General features: G+C 35.1%; 1 protein-coding gene across 12 annotated transcripts in view; it reads left to right on the top strand.

Annotated features, from left to right (window-relative positions):
• Window positions 1-23,669, top strand: part of RNF111 (ring finger protein 111) — an 86,043-nt gene that overhangs the window by 19,846 nt on the left and 42,528 nt on the right. For all 12 annotated transcript variants that reach the window (XM_069596368.1, XM_069596366.1, XM_069596363.1 and 9 more), the window contains exon 2: window positions 12,860-13,758. In XM_069596368.1, coding sequence (XP_069452469.1) covers window positions 12,879-13,758 — 880 coding nt within the window. In that variant the 5' untranslated portion in view covers window positions 12,860-12,878. The remainder of the gene's footprint in view (window positions 1-12,859; window positions 13,759-23,669) is intronic.

The raw sequence follows: 23,669 nt of genomic DNA, 5'->3' as shown, positions 1-23,669 counted from the left end.
CTCACACATCTGGACACATGTGCTTTGTGTATGTATTGATTGTTAATGTATGGTTGCTGAACACTTTAAGCCAGGAGATACATTTATTAATTGAAGTATTTGGCTTCCCTGGTGGGTCAGTGGTAAAGAATCCGTCTGCAGTTCAGGAAACCTGGGTTTGATCCTTGGGTCTGAAAGATCCCCTGTAGAAGGAAATGACAACCCACTTCAGTATTCTTGGCTGAAGAATACCCGGGACAGAGGACCCTGCCAGGCTATAGTCCATGGAATCACCAAGAGTTGGAGAATCGGATATGACTGAGAGGCTGAGCATGCACTTGGTAGTGTCTGTGTGTGTTGACTTTGTCTTCTGGTGTGGAGTTACAAAAGCAGCTTTTCAAAAGTACTTCTAAGTGTTTTTTAAAAACTTAGAAAGCTTTAAGGCATGCTTGTTGTAGGGCATCCAAATAGGGAAGAATCATTAGGTTCTTCTGTTCTATTCTGAACTTAAAAATGAACTCTCTGGATGCAAAAAGAAAGGGTATCATCAAGAAACCTGCAATGGACAAAGAAGTGTGTTTGAGAACTTCTGCTTACAGACATTGCAGTCTTCTTAGAGTCTGTTCCTCTCCATCGTTTTCATCTTTGTTGCTGTCATCATCAATAATATTTGTATTATTTTGCTGTAACTGCTGTTATTTCAGTCTTTTCTTTTCCATAATGCTGAAATTTTGGGTAATGATTTGCAGACTGTCAGGGCAGTTAAAAGATTAGGAAGGTTGGAACCTTTTTCCAATTTGCTTTTGCTGGACTTGGGTTCCAAGTAATGGAAATTGGAGCTTTTAAATCTATTTCTTCCTTGAAACTTTATTAAACATTTTAGAAAATGGATGCACCTGGATCATGCAAAGAGTTTATTGTTGAATTATCTTGGAAAACCTGATTTGAAATAGTAACTGTAGCTCTCTGAAAAGGTTTTAGTCAGAACAGCAGAGTTCATCCTTGTAACAGTTAAAGAAAGAGTCAGTGATACTCACAGGTTTTCTGAACTCTCCAGTTTCTTGTCTTAAAAATTCTATAGTTCAGCCTTTGTTCTCCTACTTATACTTAGTAACTTAAATCTGAGGAATGATACCCACTAGGGATTAAAGTTTTTAAATAACAAAGCTGAATCTCTTTCCTTTTTTTTCTATTTGGTTGTTTTGCTCTCTGAATTTCTCAAAAAAAGACATTATAGATAGAAGTCACCTGCGTTTTCTTTATCATTTGAAAATTTGCATTTATGAATATAGTTTCATATTTTGAAGATAATTTGTATTTTTAAAAACTTTATGCTTTTACCATTTTTGTGAATTTATTTGCAGTTTTTTTGTACTATTGACATTGTCATCTTGTACATTTTCAATAAAAATTAAGATGATATTGTTAGTCACAGTTGACATGTAATCATGTTAACCATGGTAAGCAACTAAAAATTACCCATATTATTATAAATATGTCTGAAACTATGCTTCTTTTATTGAGAACAGTCTGTCTTCTGGAGGGCTCAGAATCATGATTCAGAACATGAGCTTTTCTTCTTTGCTTTATTTCAGTATTGCCCTCAGAATCTTTTCACATAAATAATGTTATTTAATCTAGACAAACTGCTGACTCTTTAGTTATTGAGACAAGTGCTTTAGTTCTTCTGTCTTTTAATTTTTAGGTGCTGCCACCAGTATTACATCTGTTAAATCCAAACAATGCTTATTAACATTAGCTTATTAGCATTAAATATAAAATAATATAAAAGCTTATTAGTATTAAATATGAAACAATAGTTTCTGAGTATTTAATTGCCTGTGACCTTCCTGATAATTATTTTTAACCTTCATAGAATCTCTTCCCTTTAGGTTCTGTTCTCAGGAGTTAAAATTACTATAAATCTGACTTCCAAATAAATGGAGTATTTATTTCTGCCTTAGAGAAAAGGGGAGTTATTTCAACATGATAAAACTTGAGTATTTTATGCAAAGGAATTATAAGTTACTGAATTATAAAAGATATAGCATATTTTAACATGAGTATTTGCTTGGGTGGGAGTATGAAATTTAGGACCAAGTGTGGTATCAGCAAAAAACAACATTCATTGCAAAATAGCATAATTCTGTAGTGTTCTACAGTTTGTAGTTCTGGCTCGCTTGTTGACCAGTGCTCTGAAAAAAATGTTGAAGGCTTCAAGGTCATATTTTGGTATTTTGACTCAAGTTTGGTTGATGCTAGATATGCAACCCTTGATTTGGTAAATAAGTTCTCCTTCCTTCACATGACTCTCCACTCCTAAAACCACCTTTTGCCCCCATCACTGCAAAGCATTCTCCCTGGTCTCTTTTTGTTTTCCTTACATGTTTTTTATTGTTGTATCTTATTTATATTCTGCCCACAGAACCATAAAGCCCATCATAGGTAGTGATTCTTGTGTATGCACTTTAACTAGTCATTGCATTTGCCTTTGACGTAGACTTCTAGTCATTCTTTAATTAATAGAATAGCTGGGCATACACTGTATCAGTGAGAAATTTTCATTTTGACTTTCTCAGCCTACCATCATTTGAATCCACCCTACCTATCTTAAATAGTATTTCCTGCTTCTCACAAGGATGTGCTCACTGCTTTGTTGAGGTTCTCTTCAAAGAGTTTTGCATAAGTTACAGTAATTTTTATTTTTGTATTTTTTATTTCTCCTTCTTTGGCATCATTCAACATATGTGACTGTTTATTCATAAGTAAAAGACCAAATCTCTTAAAATTACTGACAAAAATTAGTTCAAAATGTTAAATGTGCTCCGATGAAGATTTCAGATCTTATTTAGCAGTATAGTTTAATTCTACATTTAGCTCTTGCATATTATTAAATTTTGATAAGATATTAGGCAAGTTAAAAGCAGATATCTTCCCACTTATATGTCTTTTTGTTGGCCTCTGTCACTTTAAAAAATAAAGAATTCTCAATTCACCGAGTTCCAATCGCCAAGGAAACCTGGAGGCCATTTGAAGTTCAGTTTTGGAAAGTGAAAGTTTAAATAATAGTAATCTCTAAGAGTAGTTTGTAAATTTGAAGCCTTTTGAAAGCTGACAGATTGATTACTTGAATGCAAGATTGTGGAGGTTTGTTTTCCTTGCACATTTTTTGACTTTTTACTGATACTTTTCATTTAACTCAATAATAACAGTTATTATACTTTAATTGGTGAAAGATTTTGTGAAATGCTTTGATGATGGATTATTACTTTCCAAGCATGAAAATTTTCCTCATAGAGATAAGTTCAGAAACAACATGCCTAGGACTATAGAGTAGTATCATTAACTAAAAAGGATAATCAATTCTCAAATTTGACAACTTCATTCAAATTTGCCAACAATTAATTAATTGCCATCTATCAGTTTCTGCCTTATTTTGTTATTAAATCGTCCAGGACAGGTGGTCATTTCTGGTCACTAATGAGAAATTTTATGCTTAGCCAAGATTCTCATAAAAATCATACTATCATATATTTGATTTATATAGAAATCTGCTAATAACAAAGTTGTGTCCTAGTCTAGAGGAAAAATAGAATATAGTCAGTTCTTATTTTTCACTCCTTTAAAAATTCTTGTACTTTGGTTTCAAAAGTGGCAAATGATCATTTTATAAAAATTCAAGCCGTGCAGAAATTTGTAACATAAAAATACATATGCTCCTAACCCGTGCTTTAAATCTCCATTCACAATTACAGTCCCAAACTAAGTGTATATTTCTCTGTATTTTCTCCATGCATGTATAAACATAAGTTGTTTTACAAAATAGGACAACATTTTAACAGACTTATTTGCAATCTGCTTTTAAAAAATTATCGTACAGAAGCTGCTTCATTTTCAAAGCCTGCATAGCAGATTATTTTATCAACTTTAAAATAATGGCTGTATTTCCCTGTGCTGTACAGTATATCCTTCTAGTTTATTTATTTTATATAGAGTAGTTTGTACCTTTTAATCCCCTATGCTTGTCTTGCTCTCCCTCCTTCCCTCTCCCCACAGGTAATCATTACTTTGTTCTCTGTATCTGTGAGTCTTATCTCTGTTTTATTACATTCACTAACATTGTTTTATTTTTTAGGTTCTACATATAAGTGATAACAGAACATACCCTAATTTTGTCTTTGTTGTAAAATTATTGCTTGATTTTAGAAAAGGAAAAAAAAGTTTGAGTTCAGATTTGCCCTTTTACTTCTACCCTCCTTACACACATAGCCATATAGTTGCTATTATTTTTAATTAAATGTTATTTGAAATTTCCAGTGAGCAAAATGATGAGAAACTGAATGTAGACAGTATGAATTTGAATTAATCTTTAGGTAAAATTTTAAAAATTTATCTTCTAATTTGTAACAGAGCCAATTTGGAGTTTTTGCTCATTTAGAAATGTGGTTATCTCTCCACTTATGAGGAGTGTGTTGTACAGCTCTATAGTTTATTGCATATAGGCCTTTTTTTGTTGATTCTTTCATTTTTTTCTTGATAGAATATATTTTATATAATAGGTAATTAGCAATATCTTTATATCTCACATTTCATGTTGTAATATGAATTCCAGAGTCCCAGCCAGCCATGTTAGACATTTGTGCATTGTACCCTATAATTTGCAATACTGCCTTCCTAACCAGTTGAAACTGACTGCCAGATACTCTTCAGACTTGGCAGGGTAGATACACCCTACATTTTGCTACTGGCCATGATAATAACACAATCATGACTACAGCAGTAGACTCTTTATAATATATTGAACTCCACCCGGTTTGTACTGATAGGAGACCTAAATAGGTCCTAGCTGATTTTTTCTGTGATGACTAATACTTAGGGATTTTAGAGTACTTTAAACAAGACAAACAAGAAAATCATTAAGTTGACTGAGTAATAGAAACCTATTATTTGAAAGACATTTAATTTCTCTTTTTCCAAAAGTAGTATGTCTTATATTAGAAATTAGGGAGCTGAAGCATCTTGCTCCTCAGCTAATCCTCCATAGTAAAGGAGAGTTTCAAATATTTTTTTCTTAAATTTATTTTTTAACTGGAGGAAAATTGCTTTACAGTATTGTGCTGTTTTCTGCCATACAGCATCATAGAATTTTTAGCGTTCATAGGTTTTGTGCCAAAAAATCTTTGTCCTTTATTTCTATACTTTAAGGTTCTGTAGGAACAGATGATTTTATGCCTTTCTTTGACTCTGAGGATTTCATTTATTTTTGCTTATAAGGGAAGACCTTAAACATTGTGAACCTTATATGTATAACTGCTGCTCTGAAAAAGGAATAACAGCCATTATGCTAGGCACTGTGGTAGGTACTCTCATTTAACCCTTAAAAGTACTTTCACAAGATCAATACTACTATTGTCCCAGTTTTATAGAGGAGAAACAGTGTTAGTTTAAATAATACGCCTTAGGTTACACAGCTAGTCACAACCAGAGACTTGAATCCAGGTCTTTGTAGTACACAAATGAAAACACTTAATTTTGGTTGACTATTTACTCCTTTTTGTCAGTGATCCCACTTAAATGTGGATTACAAGCTTCCCTTTCACTCAGTATCTTTTGTTGTTCAGTTGCTAAGTTGCGTCCTATTCTTTGTAACACCATGGATTGCAGCATGCCGTGCGTCCCTGTCCTTCACTATCTATCTCCTGCAGTTTGTTCAGACACATATCCATTGAGTCGATGATGTCATCCAACCATCTCATCCTCTGTCATCTCCTCCTCTTCCTGCCTTCAGTCTTTCCCAGCATTAGGGTCTTTTTTAATGAGTTAGCTCTTTGCATCAAGTGACCGAAGTATTGAAGCTTCACCATCAGCCTTTCCAGTGAATATTCACAGTTGATTTCCTCTAGGATTGACTGGTTTGATCTCCTTGCTCTCCAAGGGACTCTCAGGAGTCTTCTCTAGCATCACAGTTTGAAAGCATCAATTCTTTGTCACTCAGCCTTCTTCCTTTGGGCTTCCCTGATGACTCAGCTGGTAAAGAATCTGCCTGCAATGTGGGAGACCTGGGCTCAGTCCCTGGGTTGGGAAGATCCCCTGGAGAAGGAAACATCTACCCACTCCAGTATTCTGGCCTGGAGAATTCCATGGACTATACAGAGGGTCTCACAGAGTCAGACATGACTGAGCAACTTTCAGTTTCAGCCTTCTTTGTGGTCCAACTCTCACATCCATACATGACTACTAGGAAAACCATAGTTTTCACTATATGGACCTTTATCAGCAAAGTAATGTCTCTGCTTTTTTTTTTTTTTTTTTTAGTTTTTTAAATTTTAAAATCTTTAATTCTTACATGCGTTCCCAAACATGAACCCCCCTCCCACCTCCCTCCCCATAACATCTCTCTGGGTCATCCCCATGCACCAGCCCCAAGCATGCTGCATCCTGCGTCAGACTGTCTCTGCTTTATAATAGACTCTCGGTTTGTCATAGCTTTTCTTCCAAGGAGCAAGCATCTTTTAATTTCATGGCTGCAGTCACCGTCTGCAGTGATTTTGGAGCCCAAGAAAATAAAGTCTAACTGTTTCTATTGTTTCCCCATCTATTTGCCCATGAAGTGATGGGACCAGATGCCATGATCTTCGTTTTTTGAATGTTCAGTTTTAAGCCAGCTTTTTGATTCTCCTCTTTTCACCTTCATCAGAGGCTCTTTAGTTCCTCTTTGCTTTTTGCCATTAGAGTGGTGTCATCTGCGTATCTGAGGTTATTGATGTTTCTTCCAGCAATCTTGCTTCCAGCATGAGCTTCATCCAGCCTGGCATTTCACATGATATACTCTGACTTCCCTGGTGGCTTAGAGGGTAAAGCATCTACTTGTAAATGCGGGAGACCCGGGTTCGATCCCTGGGTCGGGAAGATCCCCTGGAGAAGGAAATGGCAACCCACTTCAGTACTCTTGCCTGGAAAATCCCATGGACGGAGGAGCCTGGTAGGCCACAGTCCATGGGATCCCGAAGAGTTGGACATAACTGAGTGACTTCAGTTTCACTTTCTTTTCACTCTTCTAATAAGATAAATAAGTGGGGTGACAATATACAGCCTTGACATACAGCCTTGGCATACTCTGTTGTTCCATGTCTGATTCTAACTGTTGCTTCTTGACCTGCATACAGGTTTCTCCAGAGGCAGGTAAGTTCAGTTCAGTGGCTCACTCGTGTCCGACTCTCTGCGACCCCATGAATCACAGCACGCCAGGCCTCCCTGTCCATCACCAACTCCCGGAGTTCACTCAGACTCACGTCCATTGAGTCAGTGATGCCATCCAGCCATCTCATCCTCTGTCGTCCCCTTCTCCTGCCCCCAATCCCTCCCAGCATCAGAGTCTTTTCCAGTGAGTCAGCTCTTCGCATGAGGTGGCCAAAGTACTGGAGTTTCAGCTTTAGCATCATTCCTTCCAAAGAAATCCCAGGGCTGATCTCCTTCAGAATGGGTTGGTTGGATCTCCTTGCAGTCCAAGGGACTCTCAAGAGTCTTCTCCAACACCACAGTTCAAAAGCATCAATTCTTCGGCACTTAGCCTTCTTCACAGTCCAACTCTCACATCCATACATGGCCACTGGAAAAACCATAGCCTTGACTAGACGGACCTTAGTCGGCAAGGTAATGTCTCTGCTTTTGAATATACTGTCTAGGTTGGTCATAATTTTTCTTCCAAGGAGTAAGCATCTTTTAATTTCATGGCTGCAGTCACCATCTGCAGTGATTTTGGAGCCCCCAAAAATAAAGTCTGACACTGTTTCCACTGTTTCCCCATCTATTTCCCATGAAGTGATGGGACCAAATGACATGATCTTCGTTTTCTGAATGTTGAGCTTTAAGCCAACTTTTTCACTCTCCTCTTTCACTTTCATCAAGAGGCTTTTTAGTTCCTCTTCACTTTCTGATAAGGGTGGTGTCATCTGCATGTCTGAGGTTATTGATATTTCTCCCGGCAATCTTGATTCCAGTTTGTGTTTCTTCCAGTCCAGCGTTTCTCGTGATGTACTCTGCATAGAAGTTAAATAAGTAGGGTGACAATATAGAGCCTTGACATACTCCTTTTCCTATTTGGAACCAGTCTGTTCCATGTCCAGTTCTAACTGCTGCTTCCTGACCTGCATACAGATTTCTCAAGAGGCAGGTTAGGTGGTCTGGTATTCCCATCTCTTTCAGAATTTTCCACAGTTGAAGCGGACATAGATGTTTTTCTGGAATTCTCTTGCTTTTTCTGTGATCTAGTGCATGTTGACAGTTTGATCTCTGGTTCCTCAATTTGATCTCAGTATCCTTTCAGTATATCTTTTTCCTTGATATTTTCCCGAAGTTCTTCAATTCACTATAACTTTTTTGATTATTAGTGTCATGCCTTTATTTCCTCTAGCTTCCTAGAATATTTTGGAGCTATAAAATATCTTTGTGTTGAAATGTTCCTCTTGGTGGTTTGGTTAGTTGGCTAGTTCTCTACCCTAAGTCATTTGAGGTCAAGTTTGTACTGGGAGGGTGGGGCACAAGCCTTTTGCATTCACAGAGTAAGCCTTAGATGAGATAGTCAGACTGTGTGAACTCTAAATGTAAACTTGGTGCTCTCTGTGCTTCCTGGTTCCTCTTTACCCTTTCAGGGGAGATAGTGATCCTGAGCAGACCTCTCCTAAGGCAACTTTCAGAGTCTGACAGTTCTAAACTCCATTGTCCTATATCTTCATTATCCTATATTTCTTTCCCTTTTTTTTTCCCATTTAATTATATGAAAGGGGCTGCTGGGCTTCCCTGATAGCTCAGTGGGTAAAGAATCCTGCAATGCAGGAGGCCCCAGTTCAATTTCTGGGTCGGGAATATGCACTGGAGAAGGCTTAGGCTACCCACTCCAGTATTCTTGGGTTTCCCCTGTGGCTCAGCTGGTAAAGAATCTGCCTGCACTGCCAGAGACCTGGGTGGGGAAGATCCCCTGGAGAAGGGAAAGGCTACTCACTCCAATATTCTGGCCTGGAGAATTCCTTAGACTGTAAAGTCCATGGGGTCACAAAGAGTCGGACACGACTGAGCCACTTTCACATATGAAAGAAAATAAAGAGCAAACTTGTTTCTAGTTCATTTTCTGAAAACTTCTAAAACTTAAATAGAAAAATCAAAATTATCTTATGTATTCCTTTTAAAATTTTGTTCCTTTAGAGTTCTGTAAAATTATTTTTATTTAAAAATTTAAAATATTCTGTTAATCATAGAAAAGTATATTTATCATTGGTAGTGAAGGTTCGTACCAATAATGATGACTCTTTCTAAACTTTATCACTGTGTTGAAGTAACAGTTCCTAAAAGTTGTATTGATAAAGTTAGTGGATTTTTACCCCATTATTAAACTTATACCGTCACATAAACTTAATTTATAATGTAAATTGCCAAATCCTAACCCTAATTTTTAGTTTTAAAAGTTAGCCTTTTTAGCTGTTATCTTCTTTCATGCAGGATTTACTACTCATTCTGTATCCTAAACTAATATCAGGAGTAATTGGTATGCTGCTGTTATGAATAGCAGTAAAGTGATTAAATCAAACCAGTACAAAGAAGAACTAGTATTATGGTTTCAGTATTGAAACATTGTATAATATCAAACCATTCATAATCGGGCCAAGGAACTAGATATATCTAGTACAAAATTACCTTTATAAATTAGATCAACCAATAATTTTTACAGAAATAAAATACTAGATGGTAACCTTATTAAATAAGTAGTTCAGAGCATTCTTTATTGATCTTTTGTGTCAATTTTGTTGCTTTTTTAGTTAAAAGATGTAGAATTGATATTTATTTCTTTTCCTGACCTTGCTCCCCTTCTTTTTCTTAGTTCAAAGTAGAGCATACATTTGTACTCCCTTGTGGGAACATCTTAGGTAATATGGAATGTTAATATTGCATCTAAGGACTGCGTGACAGTAGAGAGAACAGTTACTGGCAAACAAATGCACATACCACGTGCTGCACCATACTTCTCTCCCTTACTCCGCACTTCTCTCCCTTACTCCCTTCCCACCTTGAGTTGAGCAGACAAAATTCACCAAAATCAGAGCAGAGTTAACATAAAGAGTTAATTGTTTTGGCCTTGGGGCATAAAGTAATGGAAAAGAAATTGAATTTAGTAAATTATGCTGTGAATCATTTCCTTGTAAATTCTCCTACGGATTGCTGTTCTCAGAATTTATCTTGTTCTTTTGGCAGATTTTTATTGCCTCTCAGCATCTGCTTTACCAAGACCCAGAGGGTGATCGTAACGATCTGATGGCTTCTTAATTATGGCTTTACTTTTTGACAACAGCTTTATTGAGATATAATTCACATACCATACACATCTCACTTTAAGTGTACTGAACTCAGTGGTTTTTAGAATATTCACTGAGTTGAACAGTCATCAAAGGAGTCTTTAAATAAGTGGTCTTCTATGACTTTTTTTTTTTTAGCATAGTGTTTTTGAGGTCCGTATAATGTTGTAAAGTGAATCAGTATTTCATTTCTTTTGATGACTGAGTGTTAATCAATTTTGTGGACTTCCTTATTTATCAGTTGATGGACATTTGTTAACACTTTTTGGCTCTTGTGAATGGCTATAATGGAACTATTAATATTTGTGTATAAAGTTTTGTGTGGATATATATTTTCATTTCTCTTGGGTTATGCCTTGGAGTGGGAGTGCTGGATCATATGATAACTCTGTGTTTAATCTTTTGAGGAACTGCCAGACTACTGTTCCAAAGTATATGTACCATTTTACATTCTCACCAGCAATGTGTGAGGGTTCCAGTTTCTTTACTTCCTTGTCAACATTTGTTATTATCTGTAGTTTTTATTGTAGCTTTCCTAAGGAATCTGCTTGAATCTTGAATCATATATACCTGTGCCTTCCTGTGACTTGTTTTTCTTGCATTTAATTATGGTAATCCTTGTATGACTGGCTGCCTCTTACAGTTTGCTCATTGCTCTACACATATGTAAACCCATCTTTTGTTCCTCCTTTACTGCTGATACTGGTGAATTCCGGACAGGGCTTGATGACTGATCTTGGATACAACACTACCTGCCCTTGAAGAAGATAGAGATTTTGATAGCTTCGTATAGAAATAGGTTATTTCAATTCTTAATCGCTATCTTCTCTTCATCTATTTGATAATAGTTACAAACAAAAACATATACCTGTGACATTGTTTATTCCTGTAACTGTCAACTGTGGAGAAGAAAACTCTTGCTACTAAATATCTATCTTGTTTTTCTCTTTTTTCTGGAAGTAGTTTACAAAGTGGGTGTTAAGTACAAAAATCCATCTATGGTGTTAGAAGTTAGGATAATGGTTAAAACTCGGCGGGTGGAGTGACTGGAAGCGGATTTCTGGAATGCTAGTTATCTTATGTTTTTTGATCTTGGAGCTAGTTACATAAGTGTGTGAGAATTCATTGGCTGTAAACTTAGAATACATGTGTTTTTGTTATACTTAAGTAAAATCTTAAGTTAAAATTGTTAACATTTTTAAAATCATTTTTAGCACTAGTAAAGATCTTCATTTGTATTAACTACCTTTTAAATGAGTATATATACATTTAAAAAAATTTATTTGTTTTCAATTGAAGGATAATTGTTTGACAATATTGTGTTGGTTTCTGCTATAATCAACATGAATCAACCATAGGTATGCATATGTCCCCTCCCTCTTGAACCTCCTTCCCACCTCCCATCCCAAGAATGTATTCCATTTTGAGTCATGATATTTAATACCTTACATTATCACCATTCTTGTATATACACTGCTTTGGTATAGATGTTTTAATTTCAGGTTCTCTTGTTAGGGCTTCCCAGATGTGCAGCTCATAATTTTAGAGATACAGTGATTTAGGTTTTTAGATTGGCTGTAGAGAGTTTGATTTTTATGTTCTGCTGTGTTGCTTTAACTGAGTGATCTGAAGCAACTCAGTCTTGGCTTTTTTCTTTCTATATGTATCTACAACTTCATGAAATGTAGTAGTTGTGCCTGCTGTCTGTTGGTGAGTTGGGTCTCCTTAAGAGACTAGAGTGGTGTGAAGGAAAGAACCATGAAAGAGAAGCTATATTCATATTCATTATTTATAGTAATCCATCTATCACAGTAACCATCAAGATGTACAGAAAGTATTTGATATAATTATAATTTATATATTATATAATTTATATATTATATAATTTATATATTATAATTTAAAATGTGATACCAAAAGAAAAACATTGACTAATCAAAGTCTTTTGAATTCTGATCTTTTTATCTGTTTTTACTATAATAGGGTTTGGAGAAGTTGTTTGATTTTGACCAAATACATTATGCTGATGATGTTAGGAAGATACAATAAGATCAGCTTTTTTGATATAAGTTTTGAAGTGGACTTATGTTCTATGGTCTTTACTCTGTTTCTAAAAATTGGATCTGTAAGAAGTATCAGAGAAAAAAGACTTGTTATAGCCATTTTATATCCTGATGAGAAAAAGGCATTTCTGCCCTGTTACAGGAATATTCGTGCTTCCCAATTGACGCTTGTGATAGAGAACCTGCCTGCCAATGCAGGAGACTTAAGAGATGTGGGTTTGATCCCTAGGTTGGAAAGATCCCCTAGAGGAGGGCCTGGCAACCTACTCCAGTATCTTTACCTGGAGAATCCCATGCACAGAGGAGCCTGATGGCTACGGTCCATGGAATCACAAAGAGTTGGAGAGTCAGACATGGTTGAAGCAACTTAGCATGCACGCACAGGAATATTCTCAGTGGAATATGAGAACTCTTTAAATATTCTAATAAAACACATTAACAATCTTTTAAATATCGTGTTGTGTCTTCTAGGCCTTCCTTAAAGTTTCCCATGTCTCAATGGACTCCTGAATATAACAAGCTGTACACCTTAAAAGTGGATATGAAGAGTGAGATTCCTTCTGATGCACCAAAGACACAGGAGAGTCTGAAAGGGATCCTCTTGCATCCAGAGCCCATTGGGGCAGCCAAAAGTTTTCCTGCTGGAGTTGAGATGATTAATAGTAAAGTGGGGAATGAATTCTCTCATTTGTGTGATGATTCTCAAAAACAAGAGAAGGACATGAATGGTAACCAACAAGAGCAAGAAAAAAGTGTTGTTGTAAGGAAGAAACGCAAAAGCCAGCAGGCTGGCCCTTCATACATGCAAAATTGTGCTAAGGAGAACCAGGGAATATTAGGATTGAGACAACACCTAGAAACACCAAGTGATGAAGATAATGATTCCTCTTTTAGTGATTGTCTGTCTTCTCCTTCATCTAGTCTACATTTTGGAGATTCTGATACTGTGACTTCAGATGAGGATAAAGAAGTCTCTGTAAGACATTCCCAGGCAATTTTGAGTGCTAAAAGTAGAACTCACAGTTCACGGTCCCATAAGTGGCCTCGGACTGAGACAGAATCCGTTTCAGGATTGTTAATGAAAAGACCCTGTTTTCATAGCAGTTCATTAAGGAGACTTCCATGCAGAAAGAGATTTGTGAAAAATAATTCCTCACAGAGGACACAGAAACAAAAAGAGAGGATATTAATGCAGAGGAAAAAACGAGAAGTGTTAGCCCGAAGAAAATATGCATTGCTCCCCAGTTCTAGTAGTTCCAGTGAGAATGACCTCAGCAGTGAATCCTCTTCCAGCTCATCAACTGAAGGAGAAGAAGATTTGTTTGTTTCTACCAGTGAAAACCACCAAAACAATCCAACTGTTGCCTCAGGTAAAAATTTTGTTCCTTAAATTTAGTATAGCATGGAAGCTATTGGATTGTGTTTGTCCTTATTTTCTTCTACATTTGGTGATTTCATTATATTTAAAAGGAATATGAGGCTCTATTTTATGTTTAAGCTGTACAAATAACTAACTTTATTTAGCCATGACTCCTCTTCTGAGGTACAAATGTTTAAATTTTCTAAAATTTTAAATAGAAAATTGTATATTTTTCAATTTTTTTGATGAAAATGAAGCAAGAGATTTTATTGAGGGTTGTTTTGAAAAAATTTTCATTTTATACTTATCAGATTATATTTTAAGAATTGTTGATTTATGGTACAGTTTCTTTTTTTCTTCTATAGTGCATCTTTAATATGATTACGTTTCATGAGTGCCTTTTTAGATAGCTATGTGACAGATTTCTTTTACATTCAGCCACAGTAGGGACAATTCTGGTCACTAAAAAAGACACTTATTTTTCATTAAGTACTCTATTCTTACTGTTTATGATTCTTTTGTCATGTTCTTTATAACCAAAAAATAATTTCAAGCATTTGAGAGGTAGCTTTTATTGTGATATTGGAACACAAACTTTTAGTCCTGACAGTGCTCAGTCAAGCCTGTGATTAGTCCGTTAAAAATGGATTAATCATTAGCTAGAGTGCACCCCTCACCACAGTAAATGTTACATTTAATTGGAATAAGTTTATGTATAGTCTCTAAAGTAAATGTTACATACAAACCATTTTTACACTTCATAGTCACTTAAGGTAGTTTGATGAAGTGAGCATTGAAGAGTGAAGTCTGAACTGAAGTAAAAGATTACTTTCTTGTGAAAGTATAAGGAAAATGCGATTTGAGAGAGCTTGATTTTTATGGGGCAAAGATCATGGTTTCCAATTACTGGCAGAACTTTCCCAGTCTTTGCCTGGTGTCTTCCTGTTGAGAGCAAAGCCTGCTAGCCTTCTCTGCAGATGACCATTTCTCCCCCTTCTCTCCTTCTATATGGGTCCCTTCCTTTTTTGAAAGACTCCCTTTCCTCTTCTATGTTTATTTTTCTATCCTTGCCAGAACACTGAAATCAGCAACTTTGTTCTTAATTTTAGTCTTAGCTATGGTTAGTTCGTTATTTTTTAAAACCTACCCAAATACTTGTTTTTAAAAAAGTTCATTGAGATCCCTTGAAAGAAGGTTACAGCAGCCATTCCTTGAAGTTTCTTGAGAAAGAGGGAAGTGATGATAGGAATTGTCTTGCTTAAATGTCACATTTTACATTTTCTCAGGTAATTGGAATGTGAGGACTAGTTTGGGGAGTAGGAGTAACATAATCTAGTGTCTGCTTGAAATTAATGAGACAGCATGGTTGGTTATGTAAAGCAGAAGTTCCAAGGAACTGGTATTTGTAAGGAAGCATAAGAGGAGAGTAAATGTAGGTCTGGATCAGTGTCTTTATCTAGGAAGAAAGGAGTTCGTATACCTTCAAATACTCAAGATAAATTCAAACTCTAATTCATTTAAAAATCTTGTTTAGTACTGTTGTAGCATGTGGGTTTTTAAACTTTCTTGTAAGAATTTCATTATTTTCAAACATTACCCTTAATGGTTTGTCTCTGAAAACACAGATCCAAAAGTTGAAGCCAAGTAATCCTGATGTTTTCTCGTTTCTAGACGAGAATTTTATTTTATATTAGTTTTTAATAATATTCATTTGGTGTGAAATTTTAAAAGTTCCAAGAAAGTATAAAGTAAAAAGTAAGTTTACCTCTTCTTAGGTTCCAGTCTTGCTACCCAAAAGTAATCAGCAGTTTCTTACTTCCTTCAAAAAATGTGGAAGTACATATAAATAAAGATAAGTAATGTGGGTTTTAAAAATATCAGTATGTATAGTTACTTCATTTTTTTTTTAAAAAAAGCTACATAGTATTCTCTTTGTATACGTGTTCCACAGTTTATTTAATCAACTTATTTTTGTTGATATTTGCTAGTCATCAGTATTCAGCATTCTGCATGCATGTTTTACATGTCTAAGTAAGCATATCTTAAGGAATAATTTGAAAAGTATATCACAGGGTGTATGCACTTTAAAATTTGGTAGCCGTTGTTGCCAGGATGCCCTCCAAGGAGTTTGCCTCAAGTTCTTCACTCCCCAACAGTGGAGGATATCATGATAGTAAAAATACCTAGTATTGGGGACTTCTGGTAGTCCCATGGTTGGGATTCTGCCTGCCAATGCAGGGGACACGAGTTCAATCCCTGGTCCAGTAAGATCCCACATGCCATGGGGCAGCTAAGCCTGTGATCCACAACTACTGAGCCTGCAAGCCACAGCTACTGAAACCCAGGGCCCAGAGCCCGCTCTCCGCAGCAAGAGAAGCCACTGCCACAAGAAGCCTGTGCACTGCAACAAAGAGAAGCCCCTACTTGCCGCTACTAGAGGAAGCCCATGTGTAACAGTGAATTAATCCCATGGACAGAGGATCCTGGTGGGCTACAGTCCACGGGGTTGCAAAGAGTCGGACACGACTGAGTGACTTCACTAGTCCAAATAAGTAAATAAAAATTTAAAACACACCTAGTATTTGTTGGGTATTTACTCTGTGCTGGTAATGTTCTGGGCTTCCCAGGTGGTGCTAGTGGCAAAGAACCTGCCGGCAGTATTGGAGATATAAGAGGTGTGGATTTGATCCCTGGGTCAGGAAGATCCCCTGGAGAAGGGTATGGCAACATACTCCAGTATTTTTGCCTGGAGAATCCCATGGACAGAGGAGCCTAGTGGGCTATAGTCCATAGGATCACAGAGTTGGACATGATTGAAGCAACTTAGCATGCGTGCACAGTAATGTTTTAAGTGCTTTATATGTCTTCTCATTTAATCCTTCCACTCTTTGGAGGTAGATTCTGTCATTATCATCTTCATATCATAGGGAAGCATTTAGAAAACCATTTTAGAATAATTTATATACAGAAGAGTTAAATATTGATAGGACTTAGCTGTATTGTCAAACATTTTTTTCTTTTTTCCACTTTATTGTATTTTTTATTAATCTTTATTTTCTAACTTTTTATTTTGTATTGGGGTATAGCCGATTAACAATGTTATGATAGTTTCAGGTGAACAGCGAATGGTGTATTGTCAAAAATTTTTAGTGCTCTCAAAAAATTGGATTCTTTAGATTCTTTGAGGTAGGATTTTCTTCTAGATGTATTTTTAGTCCTGGCTTTTTGACTCTAGGTCTAGTGTGTTTTAGTGTGTGTAAACGATTTGGGGAGGATTTATCTACTGAACTTAGGTAATATGATTTGTAATGTGGATGGGCATTATCTGGAGTACTGGGACAACTTTTTCATAATGCCGTTCATCAGAGCTTATTGATTATTACTGTAGTGAACTGATGGAAACAATGTTTTACATGTTAAGTCTTTTGTTTAACCTTCAAACTCTCTTAAGGCAAAACTGTTGTAGATAATTAAGGGGTTTTGCCAGATTACCAAGAATGAGTTATTTAAGTCAGTACTTTATATTGTATAACAAATTAGTTCATATGTAGTCAGCAGATTTCTGTATAATCCCTATTTGCCTTTTGCTTTATCATTATTGTCTTTTAAATTTATTAGAGCTCTCTATTGAAGCATAGAAAACCAAAATGATACACAACTTGAGTTGTTGGACATTGAGTTATCTCCCGTTGCCAATTGGGTAGAGAATTTATACATCCTGTTTTGTTCTCAGTATTTGCCAAGAACTTCATATATTTTAAAGTAACTTAGTGGCCCTAAGTTTTAGAGAGCTATTATTCAGTGTGCCTTCTCTGAACTGCTGTTTAAATTTTTATTATATAATACTATAGGCTTTGGTTTCTCCCAATTAATTGTGCTTTTGAGGATCTCCTTATTTTACTAACTTTAAATTAAATATTTATAGATTCTATTTCCTCTAGACTTGAAGGAAATGTAAATACCATGTATGTCCCCAAATAAGAGAGCTAGAATATGTCAGTCCCACTTGCCTACTGAGGAGAAAAAAGTTTTGAATCTCTTGAAATATATACATTTAGGTCTATAATTAAAGCAGTAGCATACCTAAAGTAGTAGTTTTAGTCTTAAGACTAAATCACTACTAATTTATTTGCATATATAAAATGTTGAATAAATATCAATTTAGAAATATTGCATGTCAGTACCCATATTTCCTTATAATAGGAATTATTATAATAATAATTATTATTATTATTACTCACACAGGCACCTTAGGTACCAGTGACTTGGTAATTGTTAGAACCACATTTTAAGTTGGACAGTTTTCAAGATCATATTTTCTCATCTTTGTGTAAGATATAGCACTTGCTGACTCCATGAGTGATGCTGTACTGGAAATTTTATCCCAAACTACATATACCTTTTTTCCTTATATTATGATTGGAAAATCCCTTTTTCGTAGGTTTTTTGTTTTGTTTTGTTTTATATCTCATAGGTGTACACTTTATTTACAGCTTTTAAAAATGTATCCAACAGGTGTATGTTCATATTTTGTGACTGTACTCCATACTGTATTGACTTAAGGGATTTACAAGTGTACTCAGCTTGTAAAGATGCTCAACCCTTGGAATGGTAAAGTCCTTACACTATGAATTATATCTAAATTCATGAATATTTCTTTTCTAAAAATAACAGTTTTTGTTATTTTATAATTTTTATATGGGAATTTTCACACTTTTAATATAAAAGTATGTAAGTATACAATGAACTCCTACATATTCAGAATCTAACTTCAGTTTTCAACATTCTGCCATTCTTATTTCATCTCTTACCTCTCACTTTTTTTTTTAATGGAGAATTTCAGAACAGTTTCTGACATCATACCATTTAATTTGTTTTATATACTACATATTTCCTACAGATTGGTAGATCTAAAAGCTTGATTAGATTCAGGTTCAGTTTAGCAACATTTCCTTGGTGATGCTGTGCACTTTCTGTTGTATCACATGTTAAAATTGATGGGTTTAGATTGTGTCATCCTGATCCTTCCACCATAAAATTTCCCATCAACATTTCATAAAATACTTTTAGCAGCTTTGATGATCTTATCTAGATACATTATTTCATTAAGGGTTCTAAAATGCTGACTTCCTAATTCTGTCATTCTGTTACATTTATTAACTGAGTTCTCTTAAAAGGAAGAATTTTCTCTACATCAACTAATCGGTTACTCTGAAATATAGGTCATACAGGAAAGGTAAGACAAATGCTTGAATCTTAACCTTCATTTGCTATTTTTTCAGAATAAACTCTAGCAATATTTAAAGAGATTTTTCATTTTCAGGTACCGTTTTGAGATCATGGATTTTGGCATAGTTGATGTATTGCAGTCTTCTTATTCTTTTTGATGTTCACATAGTTTCATCTTTGACCAGTGGGAGCATTTTCAAGTTGGTCTGTGTCCTTCTGATACCACTCAAGTAAACTTTGATAATTTCCTTACTCTCTGATTTCACAAGATAGTCCAGATTCATCCTTTTCATTTCCTGTCCCAAACCTGGAACTAGTCATTCCAAGTACTCCTGATTGCTTTTTATTGAGAAATGATATTTAGAAGTTATACACTGGGAACAAAACTGCTCATTTTTCTATTGGGTTATCACTGCTTTTCATCTTTCTTAATGGATGTGGTTTGTAAAGATTATAGAAAGATAAATCATTAATTCACGTGACTATTTCCACTGAAAATTTAGGATTAGGGTTTTTATGTAAACTTGTGTTTTACTTTTTGATCTGTTTACTCTTACATTGAAAATCTTGATTCTTAACAATATTCACTTTTATTCTATACAAACTATAAATACACAGAAGTAAACATTCATATATGAATTTAAATGAAAATACTTAAAATTATTACTAACAATAATTCTGTTGAATATAATACAAAATTTTTTTCTGTGTGTTTCTTTGTTGCCCTTGGCTGGTTTTCTGTGTGGTTATGCCACCAATTTAGTATGCATTTAGGATCATTTGTTTCATGGTTGCTGCAAGGTTTTGTTTTTTTCTTTTAAAGGATTTGTAAAAATTTTTAGTTTTGCTTTTTAATTCTTTGAAGCACATACCTGGTTCTGAAGTCAAAATCACTGCAGACAGTGACGGCAGCCACAAAATTAAAAGACGATTGCTCCTTGGAAGCAAAGCTATGACAGACCAAGACAGGGCATTAAAAAGCAGAGACATCTCTTAGCTGAAAAAGGTCCATATAGTAAAAGCTGTAGTTTTTCCAGTAATCAGGTATGGATGTGAGAACTGGACCATAAAGAAGGCTGAGCGCTGAAGAATTGATGCTTTGGCATTGTGGTGTTGGAGAAGACTCTTGAGCGTCCCTTGAACAGTAGGGAGATCAAACCAGTCAATCCTAAAGGAAATCAACCCTGAATATTCATTGAAAGGACTGATGCTGAAGCTACCTGATGTGAAGAGCCAACTCATTGGAAAAGACCCCGATGCTGGGAAAGATTGAGGACAAGAGAAGAGGGTGACAGAGGATGAGATGGTTGGATGGTATCACTGACTCAATGGACATGAGTTTGAGCAAACTCTGGGAGATAGTAAAGGACAGGGAAGCCTGGCATGCTGCAGTCCTTGGGGTCGCAGAGAGTCAAACTTAGCGGCTGAACAAAATCAAAACTTTTAAATAAGATGCATTCACTGAGGTCTAGTTTTCCATCTCTGCCCTCTCTTCCTGTCTTTTTCTCGCTAATAGTCATTTCACACTATTTTTGTCTTCGTTTGTTCCATTTTTCTCTTCAAAAAGATTAGCAAATATATATATATGTGTGTGTATATATGTTTACATATACACATCCTCCCCTTACTCACAACATAGCTCTTTTTTTCACTTAACAATATATTCAATTGTTAGAGTATAGAGATATAATAGAGGAATAAAAAAATGGATATGATATGTAGGCTTTCATTCCTCTGTTCATTCCTTTTCATTCCTCTTTTATTTTTTCCACAGGTCCACAGTGCTTGTTGTATAGTTATATCCTAATTTGTTCAACCAGTCTCCTATTGATGAACATTTTACACACTTTTGCTATTATGAATCAGCTTGCAATGAATAGCTTTTTGTATATGTCATTTGATAGTTTATGCCATTGTATCTTTGGGATAGAATTCTAGGAGGGAATTATTGGGTCAAAGACAAAAGAGTATGTTATTTTTAAAATATGGCCAAATTTCTCTGTGAAGATTGTAACCATTTTGGATTCATCATCGTTGTATGAAAGTGCCTATTTCCCCAAAGCCTTTCCAGCAGCATCTGTTATCAGATTTTAATTTTTTGGTCCATTTGATAGGGGAAAAGTAGTATATCAGTGTATTTTAATTTACATTTTTTAATGAGTAATGTTTGTGTGTCTTTGTGTATTTAAAATTATTTGCATTTCTTTTCTTGAGATCAGTCACTTCATTTGCCTGTTTTTCTCTCAGAAAATTGGTTATTATTCCATCCATTTTTAGAAGTTTTTTATATATATATTAGAGAGATGTATTCTGTATCACACATTTTCCTCAAAATTTTCTTTAGTTTTTGACTCTGCAGTGTCAAAAATTGTTTTGGATTAGTCACATTTATTGACTGTTACTGTTTCTGTGTTTTTGATCGTAATTAGTAAAGTTTTTCCCACTCCAGGTTTATAAGGGAACTAACCCATTTCCCTCTGGCCCCTGTATTGTTTACCTTTTTTTTCCCCCCTTACAAAGTGCAGATCTATTTGATGTTTACAGTGTGAAGAATGGATCCTTTTTTTTCACGTGACTATCCAACTGTCCCAAACCAAACCGTTTAAAATGTTCTTTCTCCTACTGACTTGAGATGTCACCTTTGTCGTATGTCAAATTTCGATAAGCATTTGGATCTATTTATGGAGCTTTCCTACTATTCCATTGGTCAGTCTGTCTGTCCATGCACTAGAAGCACAGTTTTAATTATAGACTCTTTCATAGTTTCCTGATTATTTTCTCCTGTTTTTTCCTCCAAGTGAACGTATAGTAAACTTTTTATTTGAGGATGGTGGTAGTGGGGAGACACATGACGATATATTTTTTGGAATTGTATTTGTAGGCTAAATTAGAGTGAACTGACATCTTTAAGATTTTGAGTGTTCCTATTCCAGAGTATGGAATGTCTTTTCATTTACTGAAATGTAATTTTGATCTTGCAGGGAATGTTTTGTAGATTTTTTATCAGCTTTATTGAGGTATAGTTTACCTGTCATAAAATTTATCCTTATTGAGTATACAGTTCAGTGACTAAGGAGACTTAAAGCCATTGCCACAGTACAGTTTTAGAACATTTCCATTAATCTCAAAAGACCCCACCTACCTGTTTACAGTTAGTCTCTGTCCTACACTTACTTCCTCATACAACCTCTAATCTGCTGCTGTCTCTATAGCCTTGCTTTTTCAGGACATTTCATAATACTATATGTGATCTTTTGTATCTGGCTTCTTTCACTTCCCTTAGTGTTTTTGAGGTTCATCTGTGTTGTAGCAGATATCAGTAATTAGTTCCACTTTGTTTTTGTTTACTTCTATTCAATTTATTACTTAGTTCCTTTATAATGTGCCATTGTATTGATAAGCCACATTTTGTTTACCATTTGTCAGGTGGTGGACATTTAATTGTTTCTAGTATCTGACTATTGTAAATAATACTATTTGTGAACATTTGGGTACAGATTCTTTGTGTATGTATATGTTTTCATTATTTTGAATAGATACCCAACAAAAGCTCCCTAAGAAGAAGAGTCAAAGCTATTAAAACTTAAGTAACTTTGTGACTACAAAAGACAGGAGCAGTAGCAATGGCAACTGTAACAGGAAGATTCTTTTGATAGTAACAAGCATCAGCTTGTTGAGTATGTGTTACATGATGATATATTTTATATAAAGAGTCTGAGTTCAGATTTGGAATTAGGTGTTAATTCCAAGTGTTGCTTATGTTTGTTTGACAAGTCATTTAAACTTTCTAAGTTTCAGGTTCTTATGGAGCTAGACAACGTAGAATATTAAACATGGGACAGAGTATATGCTCACAAATTGGAAGCTCTTCTTGTTATTGGCATCATACCAGACTTAAGACACAGGGAAATGAAAATAACAAGTGATATGGAGGGATTCTTGAAGAAGTCTGTGAGAGCAACCATTGTTTTTGTTACCAGTGTTACACTATCCAGGTTGTTACATTTTATTTTTCTCATGAAATACAAATAAAATAAGTAAACTTAAACAGCTAAATCACCTGCAGTCCCATCACTTTTAGTTAAACTAAAATTTCTTGTCATTTAATATTTCTATGTGTAAAAGACAACATAAAAATGAAATTGGTTCAATAAGAAGTGACCTGTTGATTTTTTTAAAGCTTTCTTAGGGTTAACTTCATAATTTCAGGGATATTTCCTTTAAATTTTGTTTTAAATAATAGTCATTCTAAAGATACCCAAATCTTGCCTAATTGTGATGTTATTTAGTTGCATGATTTTTGTGTAGTGTGTTCAAGTAATGCTTATAAAGGTTCTTTTTGGAAAAATTACATTTAAGCAAATAGAGGAGCAGTGCCTAAATGATTTACTTATATAACTTTTAGTTATACAACCTCTATATTCATAAAAAATGATACAAATTGAATTTTAATACAGTAGCAAAGCTAGCTTTGTATCATTTATCATTGGATCTGATATTTCACTTTGCTTAACTGTGTGAAAGGTGTTTAATATTACCTGTCAGGCTGTAGTCCATGGGGTCGCAAAGAGTGGGACACAACTTAGTGACTGAACAACAATGTTAGGTGATTTCTTTACAGGCTTGTAAAGAAATTTCATATATACATACCATGGAGGGAACACCAATAAAGTTGATATGCAGATGTAGCTT

The sequence above is a fragment of the Ovis canadensis genome, chromosome 7 (assembly GCF_042477335.2).
Source record: "Ovis canadensis isolate MfBH-ARS-UI-01 breed Bighorn chromosome 7, ARS-UI_OviCan_v2, whole genome shotgun sequence".
NCBI lineage: Eukaryota > Metazoa > Chordata > Mammalia > Artiodactyla > Bovidae > Ovis > Ovis canadensis.
Note: the sequence above shows the minus strand (reverse complement) of the source record. Positions and strands in the feature narration are given on the sequence as shown.